Raw genomic sequence first — 25,235 nt, 5'->3', positions numbered from 1 at the left:
TGAATAAAAGGAAGGGCAGTTGCTGAGCCAACTTTTCTATTCCCAGTAAAATTCCTATCTTTTTTTAGCTCATTGGATTTATCTCCGTGTGATAGATGAATTTTGGATATATCTTTCCTGGCAATAACTCCAGGTGACATTTTTGAACTTACTGTGGTAGATGCATTCAAAGCAAATCCTTTGCTCTTAGCTGAGTCCTGGGACAGGGGATTTCGAAAATTGGGGGAAAGGTTAGAGATTACAGTTTGTGAATCAGGTTGGGGTACTTCACTTGTCATGTTTGTCTGGTCCATCTTGTTTAGTTGTTTATCTTCTTCCAAAACAGATTCATTCAAGTCTTTCTCATGACTCACATCTGTGGCTGAGATATTGGGTGGGCTTTCAGTAAGAGGTGGAGAATCAACTGAATTCCTCTTGGTCACAGTGACTTGTGTATAGGTTTTTACTGGAAGAGAGGCAGGCTTAATTTTCTGCACAGTGACTGTGGGATTCTGAAAGATGGGACTCTGAGGATTCCCTCTGTCATCAGGAATCTGGGGGAAGGAAGTTTTAAATGAGGATGCTAGAGTCTGAGCAATTCCAAATGAGTAAGGTTCTTTGTTGATATGGACTTCTGTAGGAGGACTGCCCTCTTGACATACTGACCTACCAGATGTGATGTGATAGCTTGGACCAGTCATAGGGCAAACATTGGGCATGTTGAAATGAGTCCACTGGCTCTCATTACCTTGTGACACCTCCATGCTCTCCAGCATGGGTGTCTGAGAATCAAACTGCCAGGGATGTGGCTCTTCTTGATCTCTGAACATATTTGTTCTGTAACTAGAAGAAAATGATCCCCAGTGTTGAGAAAGAACACTATGGCCACGAGCAGCTAAGGCACTATTTGCTTCTGTGGAAATCATTTCAGAGTCTCTCTCAAAAGAAGGGAATGGATGCTGGCTTTGATGGAAGTCAGACCAGGAAGAATGTTCTTCCTGTTGGTCCCAAAAAGGACTTTGCCTAAATCTCTGTTCCCTGTTTCGTCCAAAGGTGTTGCTAGAGAAAGATCTAGCAAATGGGTTTTTTTGAGGGTAGAATGGCATATTCTCTGAGTTCTCAAACGGGTCAGGACTCATTGCATTATACATGGGGGCATTAAAATGAACACCTTGGCAAACACTCTGTGAACGGTAAAATCCATATCTCCTGTTCTCCTGAAAACACCTGGGATACATATACTGGTCGGCAGTATCAATCTCCATGGGTGATGGGGCCCTCAGGAACTCTTCTTGGCTCTGCCTATCTCCAGAAGAATCTGATCTATTCCATATGATGGATGATAAAGGAGTTCTCTTTGGGCTCTGCTGGTGTCTTGGTGGTATAAACCCACTCTTGTTCTGAGTGGTGGTTGGAAAATGTAAGCTTCTTGCTGTGAAATATCTTGTAGCTGGTGAAGCCGATTGTTGCCTGCTGTCGAAACACAGAGAAGTACTACCAAAAGTATTCTTTTGCACATAATCTTTTAAGAGTCTGGGCTCCCTTGTCCTGTACATATCATAAATTGCTTTTGTTCTAGGAGAAAAGATTTTAAAACCTTCCCTAGGGGCTCCTGGTCTTAGGATGTCATAGATAGACATATTAGAAGTTTCATTATAGTGGTTTTTGTGCCGTCCTGTGATATTACCATGTGTGCTTCCCCTAGAGTAGAAATGACTGAACTGTGTTCTCGATCCATAGTTGAGAGGTGTTGTGGTATTCACTGAGCTTGGACACTGTTCCTGAGCCAGTTTGTTATCCAAATCATCTAAAACTGAAAGGAGAATATGAGTCAGCTTTTTTGTATAACATTTTATAATCTAATAATAATTTGAGTTGTTGGGTGCCTGGATGGCTCAGTTGGTTAAGCGACTGCCTTCGGCTCAGGTCATGATCCTGGAGTCCTGGGATCGAGTCCCACATCAGGCTCCCTGCTCAGCAGGGGGTCTGCGTCTCCCTCTGACCCTCTTCCCTCTCGTGCTCTCTGTCTCTCATTCTCTCTCTCTCAAATAAATAAATAAAATCTTTAAAAAAAATAATAATTTGAGTTGTTGAAGTCCCTCTTAAAGAAATAAAATCGTTTAAAATTTTATTTTTATTTATTTATTTATTTTTTAAGTAGACTTCATGCCCAGTGTGGAGCCCAATTTGGGGCTTGAACCCATGACCCTGAGATCAATACCTGAGCCAAAATCAAGAGTTGGATGCCTAACCAACTGAGCCACCCAGGTGCCCCTATAGTTTTATTTTTATATAAATGTGATGACATTAATTTTGATTATGTTTTTAAGATATTCTGAATTTGGTCTGCCTTTGGCTCAGGTCATGATCCCAGGGTCCTGGGATCAAGTCCCACATCGGGCTCCCTGCTCCGTGGGAAGCCTGCTTCTCCCTCTCCCACTGCCCCTGCTTGTGTTCCTGCCCTCGCTCTCTCTCTCTCTGTGTTAAATAAATAAGATCTTTAAAAAAAAAAAAAAAAAAAGATATTCTGAATTTTACAAGGTTGTGGGGGAAGTTTCTTTTTCATGCTTTTTCAAAATTAACCTTCGATAATACCTTAAGGACCTAAAGCTACATTTTTTTTTTCTAACAACAAAATTTTAATTGTGTGTTTGGCTTTTTTTTAGTTTATCTTTTGTGTCACCAGGTAGCTAAAATATTTCCCACCATGTTTACTTCGGAGGATTGCAATAAAAATGAGAGTCTGTAAATAACATGTGATTTCTCAGGTGTACTGTTAAAAATACAGCATTACCACCAAAAGCGTAAGCATGTAATTTATAAACATACTTATTTGGATGGATTTGAGCAATACAGAAACTTTAAAGTTCTATACAATATTGTTAAATGATATGCTAATGCTAGATTGTTTTTCCTGGAAAAATGAAGACCCATTACCACCCCTATAATATCGCACTTTCTATGTGTCAGGCCCGGTTCTAAAGACTTAATTTATTAACTCATTAAATCCTCACAGAACTTTGTAAAACTGGTACTATTACTGTTCTTGTTTTATAAATGAGGAAACTAGGCATGAACAGATAAGGTTGTCAAGGTGACAGCCGTCTGTCTCCTGAGTCCACATAATGCAATGGCCTGTGGTATAAAAGCTCACTTTTCGGGGCGCCTGGGTGGCTCAGTTGTTAAGTGTCTGCCTTCGGCTCAGGTCATGATCCCAGGGTCCTGGGATCGAGCCCCGCATCGGGCTCCCTGCTCAGCAGAGAGCCTGCTTCTCCCTTTCCCTCTGCCTGCCTCTCTGCCTGCTTGTACTCTCTCTGTCAAATAAATAAATAAAATCTTAAAAAAAAAAAAAAAAAGCTCACTTTTCATTCTCTCTTTTCATGAACTCTAAAGATGATTTCACTGTAAGCTCATGATGTTACAAGGATTTGGACTTGCTGTTGTTAAGCAACGTTCACTTTTCTCTCAGTGGCCAGGTCGGAGGGTGGTGTCCAAGTCAGAGCTCAGTGACCTCCTTATAATACGGAGGACCTGGGGCAGCCCCAAAACCCAGAGATCAAGCTTACTAGGACCCCAGCCTCTGCGACCTCAGACAAGTTACAGGATATTTTCAGTTGGTTGGTATTTCTTGGAATCGTGTTTCCTTACTCCTATTTGACCCCTTTTCCTCAAGAAAAACCTATCAGAATTTAAATAGAACCATAATCTTTTAAGGTTTCAAGATTCCCAAAGGCCCCCCCTGTCATGGATATATTTTACCATATTCCTGTTACAATAAATAGAAACAAGTAGATTATATATTTATTGAAGAAATGTAATGTTTGTTCATAACAATCAAATCTGGTATGAGAAATAAGTTATGGGATTATTTAAATTGCTGAGTTACACCTCTCCTTCTGAGTTACATAAAATGGTGCACTCTCTCCTTGGTTCTTTAAAAATTATTTGTCATTAAAATATTTGATCTTAACACTTCAATGACAGGGAAAGGGAGGCATATCAGTATTTGTGAATGTGGGTGGGATGTATTTGTGGATACGTCAACTATGTTGGGGCAGGTGCTGAAGAGATTTCTGATGTCTGTTCTGGATTTTCCCAACCCTATTGTATTTGTAAGCTGGTGCTGTTTAAGTTTAAGGAATCTTGAGCATTAAAAGTCTATAACTAAGGAATTCTTTAGGGATTCATCCTGAAGTGTTACAATTATTTATCTCCCATCTCTGAAATAATTCCATATGTCCACACACACACAAATCAAACAATGCCAACTGTAAGGCGAGGTAAAAAGAAAATAAAATTATGTCAAAATTATGTAATGAGTAAAAAATCTGTCTTTAAAACAAATTATAATAAAACCTCTTTGATTCCTGTTCTTCCTTTCAAGCTAGTTGTAGTTTTTTTTTTTTTCCCCTTAAATAAAGTCTTTTGCTGCCTATGAAAGCAACATACGGTTATAAGGGAAAATACAGGAAAGCGTAACAAAAAGGTAAAATCACCTGGATTCCTCCCCAAATGTAACCACTCTTAACATCCCCATAGGAAGATTTTAAATTATTCAAAAATGCTGTTTTATTTTTACTCTTGAGGTAAAAAAAAAAAAAAATCTGTTCTGCGTTTCCTCTTTATTTTCAGAAAAGCCAAATTATTTTTTTTCGTGTCATAAACAGTAGCTCTCCTGGATTAGCAAAACCTTTGTTTTGTAACAGAGATTTTCCTCTGGGTTACTTTTCTCTGAAGCAAATTCTCTGCCAGGAACCACGTAACTGAAAGGTTGACCACTGCACCCCCCCAGCTGGACCTCTCTCACTGACCACCCCACCTCTCCCAACACAGCGCCCAGGGGAGGTCATTGCCTTTGCAAATGGAATTTAGTTCCCTGTTTCAATGGCCAGGTTTATTTTGATACAGAATAACCTAAGTAAAGGTGAGCTATGCTATAATAATAATAAGATCCATGTGCATGCGGTTACTTTTGGAATGTTTCTGTTTTTATTGTTGTCTGTTGTACAAGGTTAATTGTTTAACAACAACTAGGTTTCATCACAGTGCAGTTAGGTACTGATTGGGAACAATAAAAGTCTATTAAAAATAGTAAACTTTATAGAAATATTTCTTAGAAATGCATTTCCTTTAACCTGAGGTTAAATATTAAACATTACAATCGTTCCACAGATTTATCAGCCTTGGTCTGAGCATATTTGCTTAGATTATATTTAAATATAAGATTATTGAGTATTTTTGTTAATAGCATGCAACAGCCTCCTCTTCAGATAAGGGAAACAAAAGGATTTCAAAAATAAAGTACAGGTTTGCTACGTTTTGAGCATTTAATACACACTGTAATCATTATTTGCTTTAGTGCAGGGAGTCCCAAAGGCAGTTTTATGCATAGACTTACCTTGGAAAAACTCATTTTCCAGCAGTGAGGCATCCCACGGGGGCATGCCACTTCCCTCCCTCATGCCTGTTGGCCGGGGGACAAATGCACTCTCAACTCGTGGATTTTCCAGAGGTGAGCTGTGTATTTTTGCCTGCTAATTTTGAAACAGAAAATGCAGTATTATTTCTGGACCTTCTCTAGCCAGAATACTCACATATCCCCACAAAAATGTCCCAACCTAAAATTCTTAGTCTAAGGACCACAAATCAATTTTTCTAACACTTACCTCTCAACTTACAATGTTTTGTTATTTCTGTCATTTGCAAGTGATCACAAACTACTCTATACCTACACTGATTGCTTTTAGTATGAGTCTTCAAGCAATATATCGAGTTTCTTTGTACCAATACTCCTACAATCTTACACAGCACTACACAAGTCTTAGGGAGTTTCCTGGAATACAGGAAAGAAATCGACCTCTCTTGAATTAGGAGAGTTGTCTCCATGGCCCCAATGGCTGGAATTTTAGATTTCTTAAACAGTGTCCCTGCTCTATCAAGAGCTGGCTAGCTGAAGATTGTAGTGGACCTTAAGATTTGTGAACTTGGTGTATTTAGAGGAAAACAAAAAATATTTCTTGCCATAGAGTTCATGCAGAATGGTAGAACCTCCTAGACAGACATAAGCAGCTGATACAGTTCTGAATCAAAGGTGCTAAGAAGTATGACTTTATAAATGTTTGTTGTTGTTGTTGTTGCTGTTTTGAAATACCATTGCTAGTTTTACAGGGTTTAGGAGAATGAGATAGAGCTAATGTTGTTTTCCTGTCTGTACAGCAACTGTTTATCTTGATTTCTCCAAATCCATCACTGCCCTACTTTCAAGCTTTAATTTGTCTCCATGACCTTGGGGGATTATCTACTCCCACACCTTCACTTTCTTTTGCCGAAACTCCATTTGCATTTCCTCTGTCACACCGGCTCTGTCGTTTGTGACCCGCTCTAACTCGCTCTGCACCTGTTCACGAAAAATGCTAGCAGCCACTTCCCATTAGGTCTCTGCCGTCAGCTCACTCTGCTACCCAGCGCTTGCCGCTTGGATCCCACGTCCCCTCCAAGTTTTCTCTTTCCCTTTGATGTTTGCCGTTACATTTCACCTCCTCTTGAACGCCTAAGACCAAATCTCTAATGTTTCCAAAGCTCCAACGTTTTTTACTTCTCCATCCCAGGTCTGTCCAATTCCAAACCCCAGGTTCTCCTGATTTCTATATTCTTCTCAATCTAGGATTTTCACTCCTGCCTGTTTTCATTCTCAAGATCTAGGTCACTTATTTCTTGTAGGAGTCCTGCCCACATTTCACTGACTTATGGTTTCCAGTTCTATGGGCAAGGAATGGAATGGAAGACATGCAGAGATTTATGAATAAGAGAGAAACAATCCTGTGATAACTTTTGTAGGTCATTGGATATAATTAAACACACTAATATAAGACTCAGAAGTAAACAAATATAGAGGCAAAACATAACTACAGTGAGTTACCAAATGGATAAAACCAATTGTAATAAAACTGGAAACTAATCACTCGTGTACACTAGATGCATCTGATTAAGAGAATAGCATTGTCTCTCAATCAGTTTAACACCCAAACGAACTTCAGCTCTCCTCTATATAGACCAGAGCACATCCCTTTTGGCCTCCTGGATCATATGCTTTTATAATGGGAATTTATACTTAAACAAAAAATACTTGGACTGAGGGCTCAGGTGAAGAGATGAACCTCTCGGAGCTGGGAAGGATTATTACTCCCTAGAGACCCTGAATACTACCCTCTTTGGTTATATGTCTGCCTGGAGCTTCTGCTCCAAGACCAATGCTGCTTGTCCAACATATTAAGGATGCTTCTCATACACACAGGTACAAATTATATGACGAAGAGAAAATATGGAGAGTTTATTTACACTCAACTTTAACTCTGCAACGATATTTTGTTCAGTGATTAAATGGTTAAAGAAGTAACCGCTGGTAGGTAGCAGGCATACAATCACTGCTCTATAGATCCCTTTTATTTGAGCTATATGTGAGTACTTACTATTATTATTAATTATTATTCTTAGCAGCGGTAACGGTACATTGAATATTCTAGGCAACGTCTTAGGGTTTTATACAGGTTACCTTATTTCATTATTTTAACCACGCTGTGAGGTTGGTACTATGATTATTCCCACTTTGAGAAAAACCTCACTTGGGAAAAAAATGAAGTTTCAAGATGTCAGTGTGCTTCAGGTCACACTGGTGGAGGGAAGGATTCCTTCCCAATCTCTGAGATTCCAGAGCCCAGGGTGAATCACCTCTCTTCACTGTTTTATTAGTTTATTAGTACACTATGTCCTAGCTGGAAGCATCTTTTGAGGCCAAACGCAGGTCTGAGAGCTGCTGGGAGGAAGTTTCCTGGTACCTAGAACGGAGGTAAATCCCTCCAGGGCCCAGAGCACACACCGATCCTCAGTCGGGGCTCTGTCTTGGACTCAGAATCCTCCTCAAAACAGTGTTCCATGCCATAAAGTTGCCATAAAAGATGAAGCCTAGTTCCCATTCCTGGCCTCGAGGATAAGGTTCAAACACCCCCATGCAGCAAACTCATGTTGAAATGCTCTTCCAACCTTTAATTTCAGCCATTCCTCCCCAACTCTCTTCCAGGGCCCTGTGCTCCAAGCTCACCACACTCAGTTCTCTAGAATGCCGTGCCCTTCTTCTAGACCTCCACACCTCTGCTCCTGATCTTTGCTCTTTCTTCTTGCCCCGGAAAATAGCAACGCATCCCTCAGAGTCCAGCTCATGGACCACCATCACTGTGAGCCATTCTCCCCGGAGAGAATTGGTTTCCATGGTGTTTTCATACCTGTTATGGTGCCTATTATTATACCTGTGATGTCCTGTCGAAGTTGTTGACATTCTTTCCACTTTCACTTTACCACTAGACCTCTCGCCTTCCTGCCTACCACACATTCCAGTCCCCACCCCGATCTAGGAAACCAGGGATTTGAAGACAAATGGATCAGGACCCTGGAAGCAGACCCACTTCTAAAATAACTAAGAAAGCCTAGTCTTCACCTCTGTCTCCTGAGCACCCAGCATGGCATCAGCAGGTAAGAGACGCACTAAGATTTACTCAGCTGAATTCCAACGCCATCTTGCCACCATCCCTTTGTCCACCGCTGCACTTCTCCACTACACTTTTGTCCAGTCCCTTGACACCAACCAGCTTATCTTTGAACAAAATCACTCATGTATTCCATTTTCGATATACTTTCAAAATATCCTCTCTCACTGGATCATTAAAACAAGTTTGCAAATTACTCATATCATAGGGGTCATATGATCTGACCCCTAACCCTGTTCTTTCCATTATGTTGCTTTTTACTGGTATTCTACTCATGGACATGATTTTCAATTAGATGGCAAACTCTGTGGACAAAAACCTTGCTTTAAACATTCCAGGCCTTCCACGCCACGCAGCTATTGACTGACTGATGCCATATACCAAGGTAGAAAATTACATATATGAGATTTCTAGTAAAGATCCTTCCAAAAATTGAGACACACAAGTATTTACAGTATTAGGACTCAGAAAAGCATGTCTGAGGCAAGAATGCATAATGGTCAAACACACGAGTTCTACACCGATCCAAATCCTAGTTCTGCCCCTTACTAGTGGTGTAACTTTGGACAAAGCGACCTTTCTGTACCTTTGTTTCTTTCTTGGTAAAATGAAGACGTAATGGTAATGAAGAGAGCAGCAACAACCCCTCCCCTGGCCCCACAGGGTCGCTGTGAGGATTAAATGAATTAATTGCTGTGAAACACTTTCGCATGGTGTCTAGCACTTAGTGAGTCCACTTGTTAGCCATTCCTATTCTTCCATGGTCACAGAGGATTTCCTGGAGGACTCATCCTGAGGCTTACCACTGAATGAACTGGAAAAGAATTAGAAGCCAGAGTCTCAAAATGCTGGCTCTGAAGATCTCAGTTCTATTTTCAAACATGGTACATAAAATAGGCTCCGCAAAACGAGGCCTTTTACTCAGTCCAGCTCACTCTACTGCTCTCGTCTGCAATTCTGACGAGACAAACAAACCTGTCACAGGGTAACCTGACGCCATTTGAGAACTTCCCAGGGCGGCCGGACTTGTAGGGCAGCTGTCGGAGTTGAAGCCTGAGCTCACCGATGTTATCACACACCTTGGCAAAGTCAACAAATTAATTTTTCAAGGTGTTGCTGAATCTGTTCTGCGTCTGCTCTCCTGCAAAGGTCAAGTCCACCAGTACACCTGTAGCTTGAAAGCACTCATTCATTCCTTCTTTCAGTTTCTGAGTGTCCAGGAGGTTCCAAGCAGTGGGGAGAGGCAAGTGAGCAGACACTGTCCCTGCCTCAGGGAGCTCACACTGGCCCATTGTGGTAAGCGCGCTGGAGATGTGTTTCTGGGAGTACAGAGCTCATACGTCACCTCACATTAGGCCCAGCCAAAATCTGTTCAGGGATGTGGACTGATCAAGTGGTCAAGGCTATTTGTCTTATCTCTAATCTCAGAAATGGTGACTACTTTGAGCTCGGCTCCCTCACTTGTAAGGGAGAGGAAGCACTCCCTGGGGGCAATGGGCACCTCAAGAACACTGGCAATTCCTGGAGATATTTCGGACTGTCACAGTCGAGTGGAGGAGAACTACTGGCATCTAGGAGGTCGAGGCTGCCAAACATCCCGTGATACACAGGACAGGCCCCGCAACAGGGAATCACCCAGCCCAAGATGTCAGCAGTGCTGAGGCCGGGAGAAACGCTGAGCTACAAACCTCTAACCTTCTCCCTAGCTCCAAAAATCCCGTTTTCTGAAACCCCTTTGCTTCTTTGCTGATGCAAACGTTTACATGGCAGCTGTCTTCTCTTTGAGTGGAAGGTCATCTAATAACGTAGCACAATCTCCTATAAAATACCCAAATCCCCTTTGTAACCTTCCTGCCAGACTGCTAACCAAGAGATGAGAAGTTTATTACCTCAGATCTTGGCAAGAACCCCTCAGCATCAACGGCCAGCTTCCATCTGTTTGCAGGTTAAGGGGATAAGATTTCCATGAATAAATAAGGGAAATCTACATGTCATACAAAACCTGTGTTTTCGGCAGTTTCTCTCCGAATTTTTATAGAAGTTTCTAACTGGAGTCAACAATCACTGTCTTGAGTTTCATTTATTTTCCCAGCTCTCACCTTGCAGAGGGACGTGCTTCTGAGTAGTGAAAGGGTTAAATGCAAGCAGCAAACAAGAGTGCCAACGAAAGGTATCTATTAATCCTCAGACTGGGTTCTCAAATCTTGAGGATTCCAAATTAGCTCTACTGTTTTATAACTTCTGGGCATTTGCATTTCTTTGTACATTCCTCATATGCTTCAAACCCCATAGCTCTCTATCGGTGGGGGCAGGTGAGCTCTGAGTCCCTGTCCAAGGAAAAGCAAGAGTACGGAAGCATCCTGGAGCAGGGCTGGATGCACGACTCTTCAGTCCCCTGCTCGGTGAAAGGACAGCCTGCCCATAGTAAGCCAGCAGGGCTCATAAGCAAACAGAGCTTCGGGGCTGACAGAGCTGAAGGCGTTACTGACTTCTGGCCGTGGAGTTACAGGAACCCAGATTTTCTAATCTCAACTCTACCATTTACCAGCGACCTTGAATGTGACCTTCAGATTCTCTAAACCTCAGTTTCTTCATCTTTAAAATGGGGATAATACTAGCACACTTCACAGATTTCCCCTAGGGATTAAATGGGATGATCTCTGTCGAGTGCCAGGTGATAGCAGGTTCTCCAAGAGAGTATAGCAGGTTGTTGGTGATGGTGTCATGGCTAGGGCTCACACATATAAAGGAGATAGGGCTCAGTGTTATTCAGAAAGAAGAAGAAAGGGAGCTCTCTTTTGTTTCTGAAATAAAGAACTTCTGTTTGTATGTACCCCTCACCAGAATTCCACTATGCTTTCTGCAAAGGGAGGGGGGTACTAGTACTAAGACCCTCCTCCTGCACTCTTAGGTCCTTTCCAACATTCTCTTTCATCTCCAAAACACATGAGTCACACAGTAAGACACAGGCAGGTGAAGATCAAAAGTTAAGACCATGAAAAAGCAGGATACGAAAAACGTCCAGTTGCTCAATCTTGTAAGCATGTGAACACAGATACATTTAAATCTGAGCGCTCGGGTCAGTCCCTCCCTGTGACCAGCCAAATGCATCCCACGGATCACTGGCTTCCATTCTGAACACAAATGACGATCCTGTCGAGAAAAGGTCGAGCCCAGACCCACACTGGCCTGCAAGAGTACCAGTGGGTGCCTCTCGCCTCTTCCAGCACCCAGTGCTTTACGGCTGTAAGGGAGTGACCCGTGGGAGAATATCAGAGGTGCCACGGGTGGTGTGGGGGGACACACGATGGCCTCGCTCCTTCCTGGCAGAGCTAACTGGAGACCTACAACAGTTGGGAAACTTTGAACTCTCAAGGACAAATCTAAGCTTCTAAGGTAAATTTAAAACTGAGCCAAGGAGAAGCCTATTTTGCTTAGGCAGCCAACCAGGGATTTCACTAATTCTGAATTCCTTAGCATAAGCTTTAGTTTCTAGTTACTCACCGTAATGGTTTGCCTCATAGACACAGGAGGTCCTGAGTGGCTGTCATATCTGTGGAAAGAATGTGAAATCATTTCTTTGAAGAAGTGCCTTTCTTTTTTTTTTTTTTTAAAGATTTTATTTATTTATTTGACAGAGACAGACACAGCGAGAGAGGGAATACAAGCAGGGGGAGTGGGAGAGGGAGAAGCAGGCTTCCCGTGGAGCAGGGAGCCCGATGCAGGACTCGATCCCAGGACCCTGGGATCATGACCTGAGCCGAAGGCAGACGCTTAACGACTGAGCCACCCAGGCGCCCCAGAAGTGCCTAACTTTCACCAGGAGGAAAATCAACAGCACATTTGCTGTTATATCTTAATAACTTGAGAATATATTAGATGTATTTCTAACGTCCTATAGGAAGACATTTCTTGGTTAGTGCGTTGTTGAAAAAAATCTCAGAAACCTTTTCCTATGACTGTTTAGGATCAATGCTTTACATCTTTATCACTCAGGTAGCCAAGAAGAAATTACATAATGGTGGATTTGGATTTGAATGCAGCATAAAGACATAATAACAAAAATAGTATACATGTGTTGCGGGCTTACTATGTGTCAGTGTTCTCGTGCTGTGTGCACATGTTACCTCATTTAAAGACATTGCTCTTGAGAAGGGGATACTATGAATGCTGTCATTTTACAGACCCTGAAATGGAGGCAAAGAGAAGTCAGAAGACACAGCCCCAGTTAGTGGATGAGCTCAGAGCCGGCCACAGCCTCCTGAAATCCAGAGCACGCCTTCTTAACCAGTCCGGACTCTTTTTGCAAATGGGAAACAGATTTTCCTGTTTCCATACATTTTTATTTTCAAGAGAGATTAGGTCAGGGCCAGACTCAACAATTTACAAGGGAATTTTCAAAAAGCAAACCCTATAAGGGTGGTTTCTGGATGTTTATTTTTATAAAGATGCCTTATTCACTATGAAACTATCTTGGAGCATAATTATGCTTTTACTGTTTATGTTGCTTCTTTCAGTTTCTGTAGAAGTGAAAAATTTACAAGACATGGGTCCCAAATGGAGATAGATTTTGATCTTTTAGATCCATAATCCTATGCCAAGGGGCACTCTGCCTGAATTATAGCTCAGGATTTAATGGGCGGTAATGAGTCACTGCTCTGTATGAAATGAGGTCCTCTTCTTCCCTAAGAAAACAGCAGAGGGAATCGAGCTTTAAACCAATGAACTACAACTTCAAGTCAGATCAGTCAAAAGTGGCAAAATACAGTTTTCCTTTATTCGAACTCCTGCCTGCTTCACGGTTTCCCAGAGTCGAGCATAAAACCTGGGAAGCCGGCTGCGACCAAGATGGCCGGGAGACTCGCCACCTTCCTCAAGGATGCCTGGGCCAAGCAGCCGGTGTTGGTCACATCCTTCACCATCGGGGGCCTCGCTCTAATTCTGCCCACCCTCAGCCCCTCCACCAAATACGCCACCATGATCAACCAGGCCATGCCCTACAACTATCCAGTGCCCCTCCAAGATGATGGGAACATGCCCGACGTGCCCAGCCACCCCAGGTCCCCCAGGGCCCAAGCTTGGAGTGGCTGAAGAACTTGTGAGCACCCCCGGTGACATGGAGGAGGCCCCTCCCCTGAGCCAATAAAATGCAAAAAGCAACCCCCCCAAAAAACAAAAAACAAAAACCTGAGAAGCCATACAATTTTATATGTTAAAGATACCCAGATATAGTTGACAGTTTAGCTCAGATTTTAAACAAAAATTGAAATTAATATCATGGACTATGTTTCACATTACTCTGAAACACCAGCTCTAAACGAATACTACCTGAACTTGAATACTCCTTTTATTTTTATTCTTCTTTTCCCCTACGGCCTTATTGAGCCTGCCAGGCTGCCTTCCTGCCAGGCACTGTTCTGAGTGCTTTGGAGGATACAAATAGGACTGAGATAGGGACCCTGTTCTCTGAGAGCTTTTGCAGTAGGAATCATTAGATACATAAAGAGCCAAAATACAAGCAAAGAGGTGATGTGGACAATAAGGAGATGTTAAGTTAAATGCCCTGAACATGCAGAGGTGCTGGTGAGCACTTGGGGGGGTGGGGGTGAGCAGGGAAGTGGATGGGGGAAGGTGGCGGTTGAACAGGTATGGAAGGTGAGGAACAGCATGAGCAAAAACCTGGAGATGGGCAAGAGCCAGGGAGCTTGGGAACTGGCAAGTAATTCAATTTTGCCAGAGCCAAGAGAACATGCCAGATTGTGAAGACTCTTTCCAGAGCGCCGGGGGCTGCAGCCCATGAGGCTCCCCAGGCCCCGAATCTGATCTGGAGCATGGGCAGCTGGGGCAGGGTTCGGTTCCCGAGAGTGGCAGGAGGGTGCCTGGGCTCCTCTCCATCCTTCATACCACCAACCGAGATCTGTCTAACATGCGCATGCAACCACATCAGTCCCCTTCTTAACATCTTACAAGGTATTATCCAAAATCTTAACTTGATCCAAGGCTCTTCTTTGGTCTGATGAGCCTCTCAGACCACCCCTCACCCTTCAAGCCTCATCCCCCCCTCAACTCCACTCATCTATAGCTACCTGTAAGCTAGGCTTACCGAATTTATTTCACTTCCATAAAATATTCTCTCTTGTCTCTATACCTTTGCAGATACCATTCAGAAATTCTCACTTCAGTACATGAGAGCGTGACTCAAGAACATTCTTTTTAAAAACTAGAACCCCAGGTGACTTCCCCCACGTACTGATGAAGCATACGCTGAGCACTGGCCACTGAGGAGATCCATCTGGATGACCACGGGCCATTCAGACCCTCCATGTCCCAAATGGACTCTGTGTGGTCGTGCAACATGAGGTACTTAGCAACATCTCTGACCCCCTACCCACTGGATGCCCAGAGTTCCCACCCTTCAGTTGTGAAAACCAGAAATGTCTTTTGGAGGGCAAAATTGCCCCTGGCTGAGAAGCACCATGCTAAAATGATCTTTGTAAAATGAAGATCTGATCGTGTCATTCTTCTGCTTACAAACTAGCAACGGAGGGGGACCTGGGTGGCTCAGTCGGCTGAGTGTCTCACTCTTGATCTCAGCTCAGGTCTTGATCTCAGGGTTGTGAGTTTAAGCCCTGCACTGGGCTCCAGGCTGGGCATGGAGCCTACTTAAAAAAAAAAGAAAGAAAGAAAAACTAGAAATGGATAAAATAGATGTATGTACCTGCACACACGCATTGAATACACCAAAATATTTTAGTGTTTGTCCAGGGCAGCGGGTTGTGGGTGACTTTATCCTATATATATATATCTGATATATATATATACATACACATATATATAAGAGAAATACACATACACACACACACAAATAAAATACATACATGTATAAAATATATACATATATAAAGTAAGGAAAAATGGTATTAAAGTAAAAGTGATGAATGATTTCCCATTGTCTATGGGATCAAATCCAAGCTTCTTAGCACTGCCAGTGGCCTCTGCCAACCTCTCCCATTCCATCTCTTACTGGTCTCACCTTATCCTGGGTCACTGAACCTCAGTGACCTAGATGAGTTCTTGCTTTTTCCAGTCTCCACACCTTGGCTGTGTCAGTTTTTCTGCCTGGTGCAACCTCCCAACTCTTAATTACCAAGCTTAGTCCTGTATGTCCTCTGACAATGGTCTCTCCTCTTCCAGGAAGGCTTCTGGTCCTCGAGTCTGAGTTAAGTGCTTCTCCTATATGTTCTCAAGGCTGGAATACCGTGCACCCTCCCTCGCACTCACCATATGACACCATAATCACCAGTGTACTTGGCCGCAGCGAGGCCAGATGGTATCCCTGTGTGAATCCCACAGAGCACCCCTTCCTCAAGTTACTGTCATTTGCCGGAAAACTGCCATAAGAAATACCTGAAGCCATGATGTTCTGCCACGTCCCAGGGTTCTGTGGGGCACCTCTGCCCAACCACATGCAATGCTCTGCTGTTCCCCACTGGATTACAGATTTCTCCAGGAAGGGCCTGTGCCTTATTTTCACAATTTTATCCTCAGTACGAACAGTAGTATCTGATCCAGAGTAAGACTTTGATAAACGCTCGATAAATAAACAAAAGCGAAACTATCACCTGGGCTAACAACACCCATGCGGAGAGTTCTGACAGCCCTTCCCGAAGCAAGCCTGCCGGGGGTTTCAAACCGCCAGGTGAGCACCTGAATATCCTGGAGAATTTAAAATAAACAAATAAATGAAGTTCCCTGTGCCCTACTTCAGACCTTCTGAATCAGAATCTCAGATTCGGGGCCAAGTGTCATTATTTTTAAATTGCTGATGAGATTATACTAATGATCAGCCCTGTCACCTGGGAACACCACTGGCCACCCAGGGTAAACTCCAGACCACTCCCCCTGTCGTGCCTCTTCTTCTTGTCATCACAGCCCTGCCCGTGGAGACCGCACCTGGGTTCACAGAAGGAGCATTTCCAAAGGAGGATCTCGCTGACTCTGACTTCTCCTTTCATCGAGGAGTCTAAGATTTTTGTGTCTTTGAACTCAGGCATTTGCAGGGAGTGGCATGTGTAGCAAGTGAGAGAGAGAAAAAGAGAATGACCAGAATCCAGGGGAAAAAAAATATCACCTGCCTTTTTAATTTTCCAAAACAGTAGCTCAATGTCTTGCTTGCGTAACCTGGGGTTGCAGCTGGAGCGGTGTACACCCCGTGGGCCAGGCAAATTTGGGCATGTCTGAAGAACAGCAAGGTGGATCCACCAAAGCGCTTTGCATCTCAAAGGAAAAATAAAATCCTCCTGAAGCTGCAGGGTAAGGGGCATGCGCTCAGCCCCGGAGAGGCGCTGCCCATTCTCATCACCACCACGCAGTGGGTACTTAACAGAGCCTAAGCACTGTGATGGTTCTCAAAGAAAAGAGGGGATCTTAAATTGAATTGTACATGCTACTCACGCGCCTTGCAAACTAGTTCCCTCGTCTTTTCACTTTGCCCTGGTCCTTGGGACTACAACAAAGGACGGGGGTGGGGATCCACAACCCTAAAATCGCCCTCATGAACTAGCGGCCCATGGCGACACAGTTTTGACAGTGTAAATGGCCCCCTTGAAGGGGCAACGTCACTGTGGATGGTGCGGTAGCATGAGACCCAGAGGGGTGCGCACAGCACGTATTCATAGCAGGGAGGGCATTACTGGGATCATGGGCGTCTGGAATAAGGAATGAACAACTGTGAATCCTCTTTGGTGGCCAGGAGGATTGCATTTGTAAGCTCATGACCTACACTCTTGCGTACTTGCTAAACTCCGCAGAAGGAATTTTTGAGGCTCTAGCTTACTGAAATTTCGTGCTGGCAGGGCGGGGTGCGGGGCTGAGCCCTATGCCATACGCAGTAGATGCCCTATCACGAGACACAGGAGACAGAACCTACAGGGAAATGCTGGGGGAAAGATACTTGCAATATACACGTATACTTCTCTTGAAAGTGTTGGCCGGCAATAAACAAATCGAAACATGAGTGGAAAATATGTTTCCTTTTTCCTGGGGTTGGGGAGGGGTCAGAGGGAATATAATTCAATCATTTACAAATAGGATTAAAATAATAATGGGATAGTGGTGTCTGGGTGGCTCAGTGGGTTGAGTGCCTGACTCTTGGTTTCGGCTCAGGTCACGTTCTCGGGGTCCTAGGATCCAGCCCAGAGTCGGGCTCTGCGCTCAGCTCGTGGAATCTGCTTGGAATTCTTTCCCCCTTTGCTCCTCCCCCTGCTCTTCCTCTCTCTCAAATAAATAAATAAATATATTTTAAAATAATGGGATAATTTGAGAAGTGCATAGATTTGGGAGGAGAAACTCATCCTATTTGAAGCAGAAATGACAAAACTTTTTGCCTTTTTGTTAATTCATTCAGTCACCATGTTCTCATGGCTTTTTTATCCACTCCTAAGAGGAAACCAAAGCTTCAGTATATCATATACTTTTACTGGCTGGGCCTTTCTAAAGTAAATATCTGATGAAATGACCAAATCCATTTCCTTCTGGGGAGTGTTCTCCATGATCCAGTGTCATTTCTTGGTTAAACCACAGCTTAAAAGATGAAAAGAAAGTTCTCTGATACTCGAGTCTTTCAGGGCTGAACAGAAGGCTATATTTTGCCTGGGGGGGTGGGTTCTCTTCCTGTGATTTGCAAAAGATCCTCTCAACTGCTTTGCTGACTTGTTCTCAGGGCCCCGAGTGTGACAAAGTGGAGCCCAGATGGCTTTGGCAAGTAGGAACCTGATGGCCACCTGGCACAGGATGACTGTGCTTTCCTGGGGCTTGTCAGTTCTTCCTGGTGCAGTTAAAGGCAAGGAGGAGCTCCTGAATCATGTATTTGGAAGGTTGATTTTGTATTTCAAAAGATCAGAACTATCAAAGAAAGGTAGGCTCTACTTAAGAGTAAAGAGTCTCTGGAAATGTACAATACACAATTTATATTCCTACCATAGCACGACATTCCCTAAAACCAACCCCTGGCCACACACACACACACACACACACACACACACACTCAGGATTTATATCCAAATATTTAGGTCACGCACATATTTAAGAATAAAAAGGACAGGGGCACGTGGGTGGCTCAGTCGGTTAGGTGTCTGCCTTCGGCTTGGGTCATGATCCTGGGGTCCTGGGATCAAGCCCTGTGTCAGGCTCCCTGCTCAGTGGAGAGCCTGCTTCTCCCTCTCCCTCCGCCTGCCGCTCTGCCTACTTGTGCTCTCTCTCTACCTCTCTGTCAAATGGATAAATAAATAAAATCTTAAAAAAATTTTTAAGAAAATAAAATAAAAATAAAAAGGACATGTTTTTGCAGTTTATCTACCGAAACTTCTTAGGAGCAAAAAACCAGTGCCTTCATGATAATCTGCACCAGCACAATTCATAAATATTTATTTCCATTTCCATTCTGAAACTAAAATGTGTTTAGAGAAGACAAATTCTGAAAACTGCTTAACATACACATATATACTTAAAGGATAAAATCAGTTCCATTTCTGCATTCTGATTTTTATGTTTCAGTTGGTATGGTTAAAAGAAAGCTGCAAGTCAGGATGGCACACAAGAAGGATGGTTGCTAAATAGAATTTTGTGAAGTTGCAATTTTTTTTTTTTACCTTGATCTGTAACCAGAAAACATGATACCCAGATGGAAGATTCTAGATTTTTGCTGTCTTCTTTGATCCATTTTTGCAGTGACTTGCAATATGAGCTCGGAAATAACTTGTCCACAGAGTGAACAGGTTCCTCAACTTTTCCAGGTTTACTGATGTTAGATTGTTCAGTTGTATAAAACTCTGCCTTAAAGAAAACCACCTAAAACACAAACTCCATCACAAGTCCCAGCTTCACCACACATCAGGAATATTTTTTTTTGTCCTTAAAATACATATTCCCTCCACAGGAAATACCCTTCGATTTTAAATCTCCAAACGAGAGGATTACTAGCGTTTCAAACATTTTTACAAAGAAAAGCAACTCACCTATTTGCAGAGTACTTCCTTGCAAGTGACTCTGGTAGGGACAGTCACATAAATCTACATTCTGTTCAGCTCTTCATTATTTCAGCAAAGACAAAAGCAGGCTCAGGTGAAAGCTGGGAGCAAAACACCTTCCATCCACCCGAGAGGGGAGGACAGAGTTCTGTTCTCCAGGTTCGGGAGCCTCATCACCCGCCCCACCAAGCCGCATGCCACTTACTGTTTTCAGCAAGAGTGACCTCCAGCACCTCCTATTTAGTGCAGCAACGCACTCTTAATGGTGTGATGGCTCACGTCACGTGTGAGGCCAACACCTTAAGAGGGTGGGAAGCTTTTCAACCAGGAAGACGTGCTGAAAATATTTAGCAGTCAGCCCAACTGCATGTAAGCAAAGCCTTGCTTGTTTTTCACAAAACAATCCAATAACCTGTGAGTCAGGATGAACTGATTTTTACACCGCTCTACACTGGGAACTCTCTGGAACGATGCCTGTTCCAAAAAGCTTCCCTTTCTTTACCTTAAGTTTAAATTCTGGGTCCCCACAGCAGAACAGCCGTTCTGGATACTGCTAGTCACGGTAATATCCTCATCCCCTCAATTTTAAAATGCCAGTTTTCTCTACTCTCGTTGCTCATCTCGTTTACTTTCATTTCATCTTTCTACCCCATCTCTCCTTGTGACCACAGATACACATATCCCCAAGGAAAAAGTAGTTTTGATTTGAAGATATCTTCCTGACCAGAGCATAGACCAGGCTCTTGAAACAGTGGAGAAAGTCAATGAGCATTTCCCAACATTTAACCCATTAATCACTGCGTGCACTACCTGGGATCTGTGCAGTTGGTTAGAAGTTGGCTTTCAAAAGAGCCAAGTTTCGTGGTGTCAGAAGGACTTTGTCCCTCTGCGAGTTCAGTCCTGTTTCTTTTGTGACTATCTGCATTTAAAGTCAGAGAACAAACATTAAACATTCTGAACACAAAACAGACTACCGACCTCTGCCATCAGAGGTGTGACGTGATCCGAGTTTAACTCACCCTTTCTGTCCCAGTGACTGAAGCTTTATAGTCTCCTTTCTGGATTTTCTGAATGAGAACAGGGAAGCAAACGACGATCTGAAGCTCAGCCGAGAAGAAATGGATGTTGGGTTTCTTTGATTAGCTGTAGTTTTAGATCTTGATGTTTGTAATTCCATGGGATCTGGAGGGAAATTGTAGAAATTTGGCATCACTCAATATTTCCAGGTAAATACATCTCAGAGAACTGAGCCCTCGCTCTTGCTTCCCGCTTCTCGATGGAGACGGAGAATGCAGCAGGCATCCCCACATGAAGACCCTAGGAACTCAGGGGCGCCCTGTGCTTCTGAAGGCTCTGCTGCGTAGAGAAAATCCTCACGAAGAGTAGGGAGCCCTTTCAATATGCACCGTGAGCCGCAGTTCCGTGGAACGTGCCTCCCCACACACCAGCTGCGCGAATCCACGCAAAGCCCAACGTAAGGTGTCACGGCCCTCGTTCAACTTGCGGGGTGCCTTTAGCCACCCTGTCCTTCAGACATTTTTTATCTTAGTGCTTTAAAACCATACTGATAGACACCATGTAACTTTTTACTCCAAAGAAAGGAAAAGGAAATCAAGCCACTTAGAGTGTTCCTTATTCCCATCAGAAATCTGTGTATGTGTATTTGCTACACATATGGTTTATATGTGTGTCTGCCTGTAATATAAACATGCCTAATGTGTGTATAGATAACATATAGTTACATATGTGAGTATTAAAAATTCTAAGGCAATATCAACATATACAAAGTCTGTAATACTGTAATATATTTGGACATGCTGAATTTATAAATATTAGAGGAATTCAAGGTAAGGGGAAAGTCATCATGGTAAATATGGGGTTAATTTCAAAATCTGAACTATGAGTCTTTTTAGATAGATTTGTTTATTATGGGAGTTGTAAAATATTGTCAGTATAACTTTAGAAATATTGTTACATGTTTCTTGATGTTACTAATGTTAGTAACACGCCAGCAAAAGTAGTCAATATGACTATATCAGTAGGAAGATACTCTATACTGTTTTCATAGTTTATAATGCTGAATGCACTTTGTTATTCTCACAATAGTCCTGTGAAAGTGGGTTTTATTATCCTCATTTACAGATTGGAAAAAAAAAGTGATGGGTGAAGATAAGTGACGTGTGAGTAGTCACATGGTTGGGATGTTCAAAGAAGCACTTACCTATGGAGTTTAAGTTACCAAAGTACCAGAAGGGTGGCGGCTCTTCTACCACCTTCTCCCATAATTCCCCCTCCCCCTTTCTCTCCCCCTCCATCTCCCCCTTCTTCTGCACCATCATCCCAATCATTTAAGTGCTTACTGTGTTCCAGCTCGGTGCATTATACATACACAACGACCCTCTGAGGTGTATCATCATACCCATTTAAAGATGAAAAATTGAAGCTTATAGAGAATAAGTAACTTGAACAGTTACATGGATTCTGATAGAATAGAGAATATCAAGAGAGTGGAGATGTGAATCCAAGCCTTTTTTTAATATTGATGTCTGTGTTCTTAACCACTACGCTATCTTGCCTGATTCTAAAAACATACCCCCAAGACATTATAGCACATTTTAAGTTCACTCTTTTTATTATATGCTAGGTTATAAAACTTTTGTACCTTATGATTTAAAAATAATCCTAAATATGGATTGGTTAAATCGGAGACCCACTGAGTCATTATCTAGAATACAGTGCTGTAAGGAAAAAAAAAAAATCTAGATCTAAATTTTTTTCTCACCATTTTCTGCCATCCCCTTCCTTAGTCTGTATGTAAGTGGTTGTTTTAACATTTGGCTAACATCTGTTTCACTGCAGAACTTTTTTCTTTGAATTTCCTCAAACCATTCGCCAGTCACTCCCTGAAGCCATCTGATATCCCTCTTTGTCTTCTGGAGTTTGCTGAAATAAAACAAAAATGTCAATGCATCCTTTAAATTTCTTCATATCAAGTGCACATTCATGGGATAGGATGTTAAACTTGACCTAGGGAGAGCTGCATAAACTCTGAGTCTGGGAGAGAAACTGGCCCTGGTCAGAATTTCCTTTTCCCCACCATGTACGTATTTTAGCTGTGTTTTTCTAAATACAATCCACAAGTTTTTGCTAGCCGTTAAAGTAATCAAGCTGGTGATGACAACTTGGGTTGAGCATTATGCGAACCTGACCTAATAATACAGTTGAATGGTTGATGATTTAATGACATGCAGAAACCAGAATATTCTAGTTCTGATTACTCATTCATTCATTCAGTGTTTCTTGAGCAATGTTCATGTACCAGTCCCAGTGTAGACAGTGGGGATTCAACATTGAACATAATAGATAGGGTCTAGTGGTCAAAGATAAACGTTTACTCACAGAGAAGAAATGGTTGAATATAATGATTTTAGATAAAGAAATTAACACAAATGACAGCTAATGCTTTGTCGTCAAAGCCAGTGTGACTTGAGATGGATAGGAGAGGCCATCCAGAGCACAAATGTGTCTTCCCCACACCTTCCAAACACCAGGCCTGAAGTCCTATCATTCCTTCTGTATCCTTTTCCTCTGCCCTTTCATCGTACTTGTCCTCTTTCAAATGAAAAGGTTGCTTAGCCCTTAATTAAATCACTGGTTGTGATTTAATTACTGGTTCTTTTTTTTTTTTTTAAAGCCAATTTGCTCTATTTCAGGAAAACCCTAGAACTGTTTGGAAATGAGAGGTGCTTAATCCAGAGAGAGAGAGAGAGAGAGAGGAAGCGTGAGTGCTGGACGGGGCAAACAGAGCAGAAAGGCGAGTCTGAAGTACATGATGTAAATCTCTTAGTGGTCAGTTTGGCACAGCACTGGGCTTGTTGATGGGGTCCAAGCTTGGGAAGTTCTGCTGCTTGGGAAAGAATTTCATGTGATTCTGCAGCAGTTACCCTTTACCCTGGGTCCTCTGTGAAGCACCAGGGTCGGGGAGTTTGTATGATGAAGAACATGGTGAGCAAGACAGCCGCAGAGTGGCAAATTTGGGGTTAAAGGTAATGTGGTTCATTCGACCCAGGCTCCCGCTTGGGGCTATGATACCGTCATTTTATAAAATAATCGAGAAGGAAGCCAGAGGCCATCCTGCCCAGACTTGCATTTTGAAACGCGGGAGGCAGCAGTCGTCATGTCCAGGCCACAGCATCCGCCTGGGTGCCTCCATCTGTCACTGCTGTCCCTCGGACGCCTGGTCACTCCTGTCTCTACTGCCACTTCCCTGCCAATCAAGGGACCACAAGTAACTGTTTCTAATCAGTACTGGCTGCCTCCAGCTTGTCATCACCTCATTTATTAATGTCCTACACTTGTTCCCCATTCTATGTTCCCGAAGTCCTCCCCCCGCCCCGACTGTTCGAGCCTGACACTCAGCACCATCCCCCCCACCACTTGTCAATGCATCCACCTCATCTCAGAACACAGTCAAGCTACCTGACTTCGGAATTCTCCAAACAACATAACTATTTATTCATTTTTACTAGAGGCTTGATGAAACATTGACTCTCTTTGAAAATCATCACACTTCATTTGACGTCAAGTGCTCATGCCAGGCTTGCGCCCACATCCTTCAAAGCCTGTTTCTTTCCCAACTTCTGGCCAATGAAGTCAGAAATCCGTACCTCTATGGGAAGACTCCCACAGTCTGAATTTGACCTCAGGAAGTAAATCTTGAAGAAACAGCCCTCCTCCCTGTACACTAGTTTCTAAAAATAATTATGCGGGCAATGCAGCATCCTGGGAATGTCACATAGCACGAAGCAGGAAAGACAAAATGCAGGTTTTATCTATTCCAAGCTATATAAAATGCTGCACACATTGGGGAAAAAAATCAAAACACCTGGTCTCTTAGGGCAGAATAATTATAGGTATCATTTCTATTTTTAACTTTTTAATTATGTTTATTCAGTAAATATAATATATTAATTATTTTTTCTTGTTGTTAATTTTTATATTGTTGGGGCTTTTTTCCATTATACTTTTTCTTGTAGATAGAGAAAAAAAATCAGTGATGTTTTCACAGTCTTAACACAATCACTATTAACCATTTGGTATGATTTTTCACATGGTCGTGATAAAATTTATTCAATATACATTTGTAGAAGGCCTCCTGGGGTGCATGCAGGGATACAATGCTGAACAGAGCAGACGTGGCTCCCACCCTCCGTGGGACTCCCCATCTAATGAGAAACAGATCTGAGCCCAGTCACAAGACAGATGTAAGGTAACCAAGAGAGGCGAGAATGATTAATGCATTCAACACACATTGAACTCTGGGTGAAGAGCAGTGAACAAGTCAAGTCCTTGCCCTCACAGAATTTACACCCTGTTGGGGGCAAACAATAGAAAAGTAAACAGGTGCTAGGTGAGCACCTGGGGCAGCAGCGAAGATTTTTCCCGAGAACACGATATGTGGCCTGAAGGTTGAGGATGAAGGGGTAGCAGGTAGGTGGTTCTGGAAGAAGGTTGAGGATGAAGGGGAGCAGGGAGGTGGTTCTGGGAGAGGGTTGAGGATGAAGGGGTAGCAGGTAGGTGGTTCTGGGAGAAGGCTGAGGATGAAGGGGTAGCAGGTAGGTGGTTCTGGGAGAAGGTTGAGGATGAAGGGTAGCAGGTAGGTGGTTCTGGGAGAAGGTTGAGGATGAAG

General features: G+C 42.9%; 1 protein-coding gene, 1 long non-coding RNA gene and 1 pseudogene across 2 annotated transcripts in view; 2 read left to right on the top strand and 1 right to left on the bottom strand.

Moving 5' to 3' along the window:
• EXPH5 (exophilin 5) overlaps positions 1-25,235 on the bottom strand; it is a 67,854-nt gene that overhangs the window by 5,636 nt on the left and 36,983 nt on the right. Inside the window, exons 2-6 of the mRNA XM_081797368.1 lie at positions 22,329-22,489; positions 20,566-20,728; positions 12,024-12,072; positions 5,378-5,513; positions 9-1,792 (exon numbers count right to left, since the gene is read on the bottom strand). Of these exons, the coding sequence (XP_081653494.1) occupies positions 9-1,792; positions 5,378-5,513; positions 12,024-12,072; positions 20,566-20,728; positions 22,329-22,489 (2,293 nt within the window). The remainder of the gene's footprint in view (positions 1-8; positions 1,793-5,377; positions 5,514-12,023; positions 12,073-20,565; positions 20,729-22,328; positions 22,490-25,235) is intronic.
• Positions 7,022-8,840, top strand: LOC145716329 (uncharacterized). The gene is made up of 2 exons (XR_014138946.1): positions 7,022-7,381; positions 8,338-8,840. It is a non-coding gene; the product is annotated as an uncharacterized LOC145716329 (long non-coding RNA).
• On the top strand, positions 12,974-13,677 carry LOC102749891 (NADH dehydrogenase [ubiquinone] 1 alpha subcomplex subunit 3 pseudogene; annotated as a pseudogene).

Source organism: Leptonychotes weddellii, chromosome 11, assembly GCF_054177405.1.
Source record: "Leptonychotes weddellii isolate Sample4059 chromosome 11, ASM5417740v2, whole genome shotgun sequence".
Classification (NCBI taxonomy): Eukaryota; Metazoa; Chordata; class Mammalia; order Carnivora; family Phocidae; genus Leptonychotes; species Leptonychotes weddellii.
The sequence above is the reverse complement of the archived record's forward strand: the minus strand, read 5'-3'. Positions and strand labels throughout refer to the sequence as shown.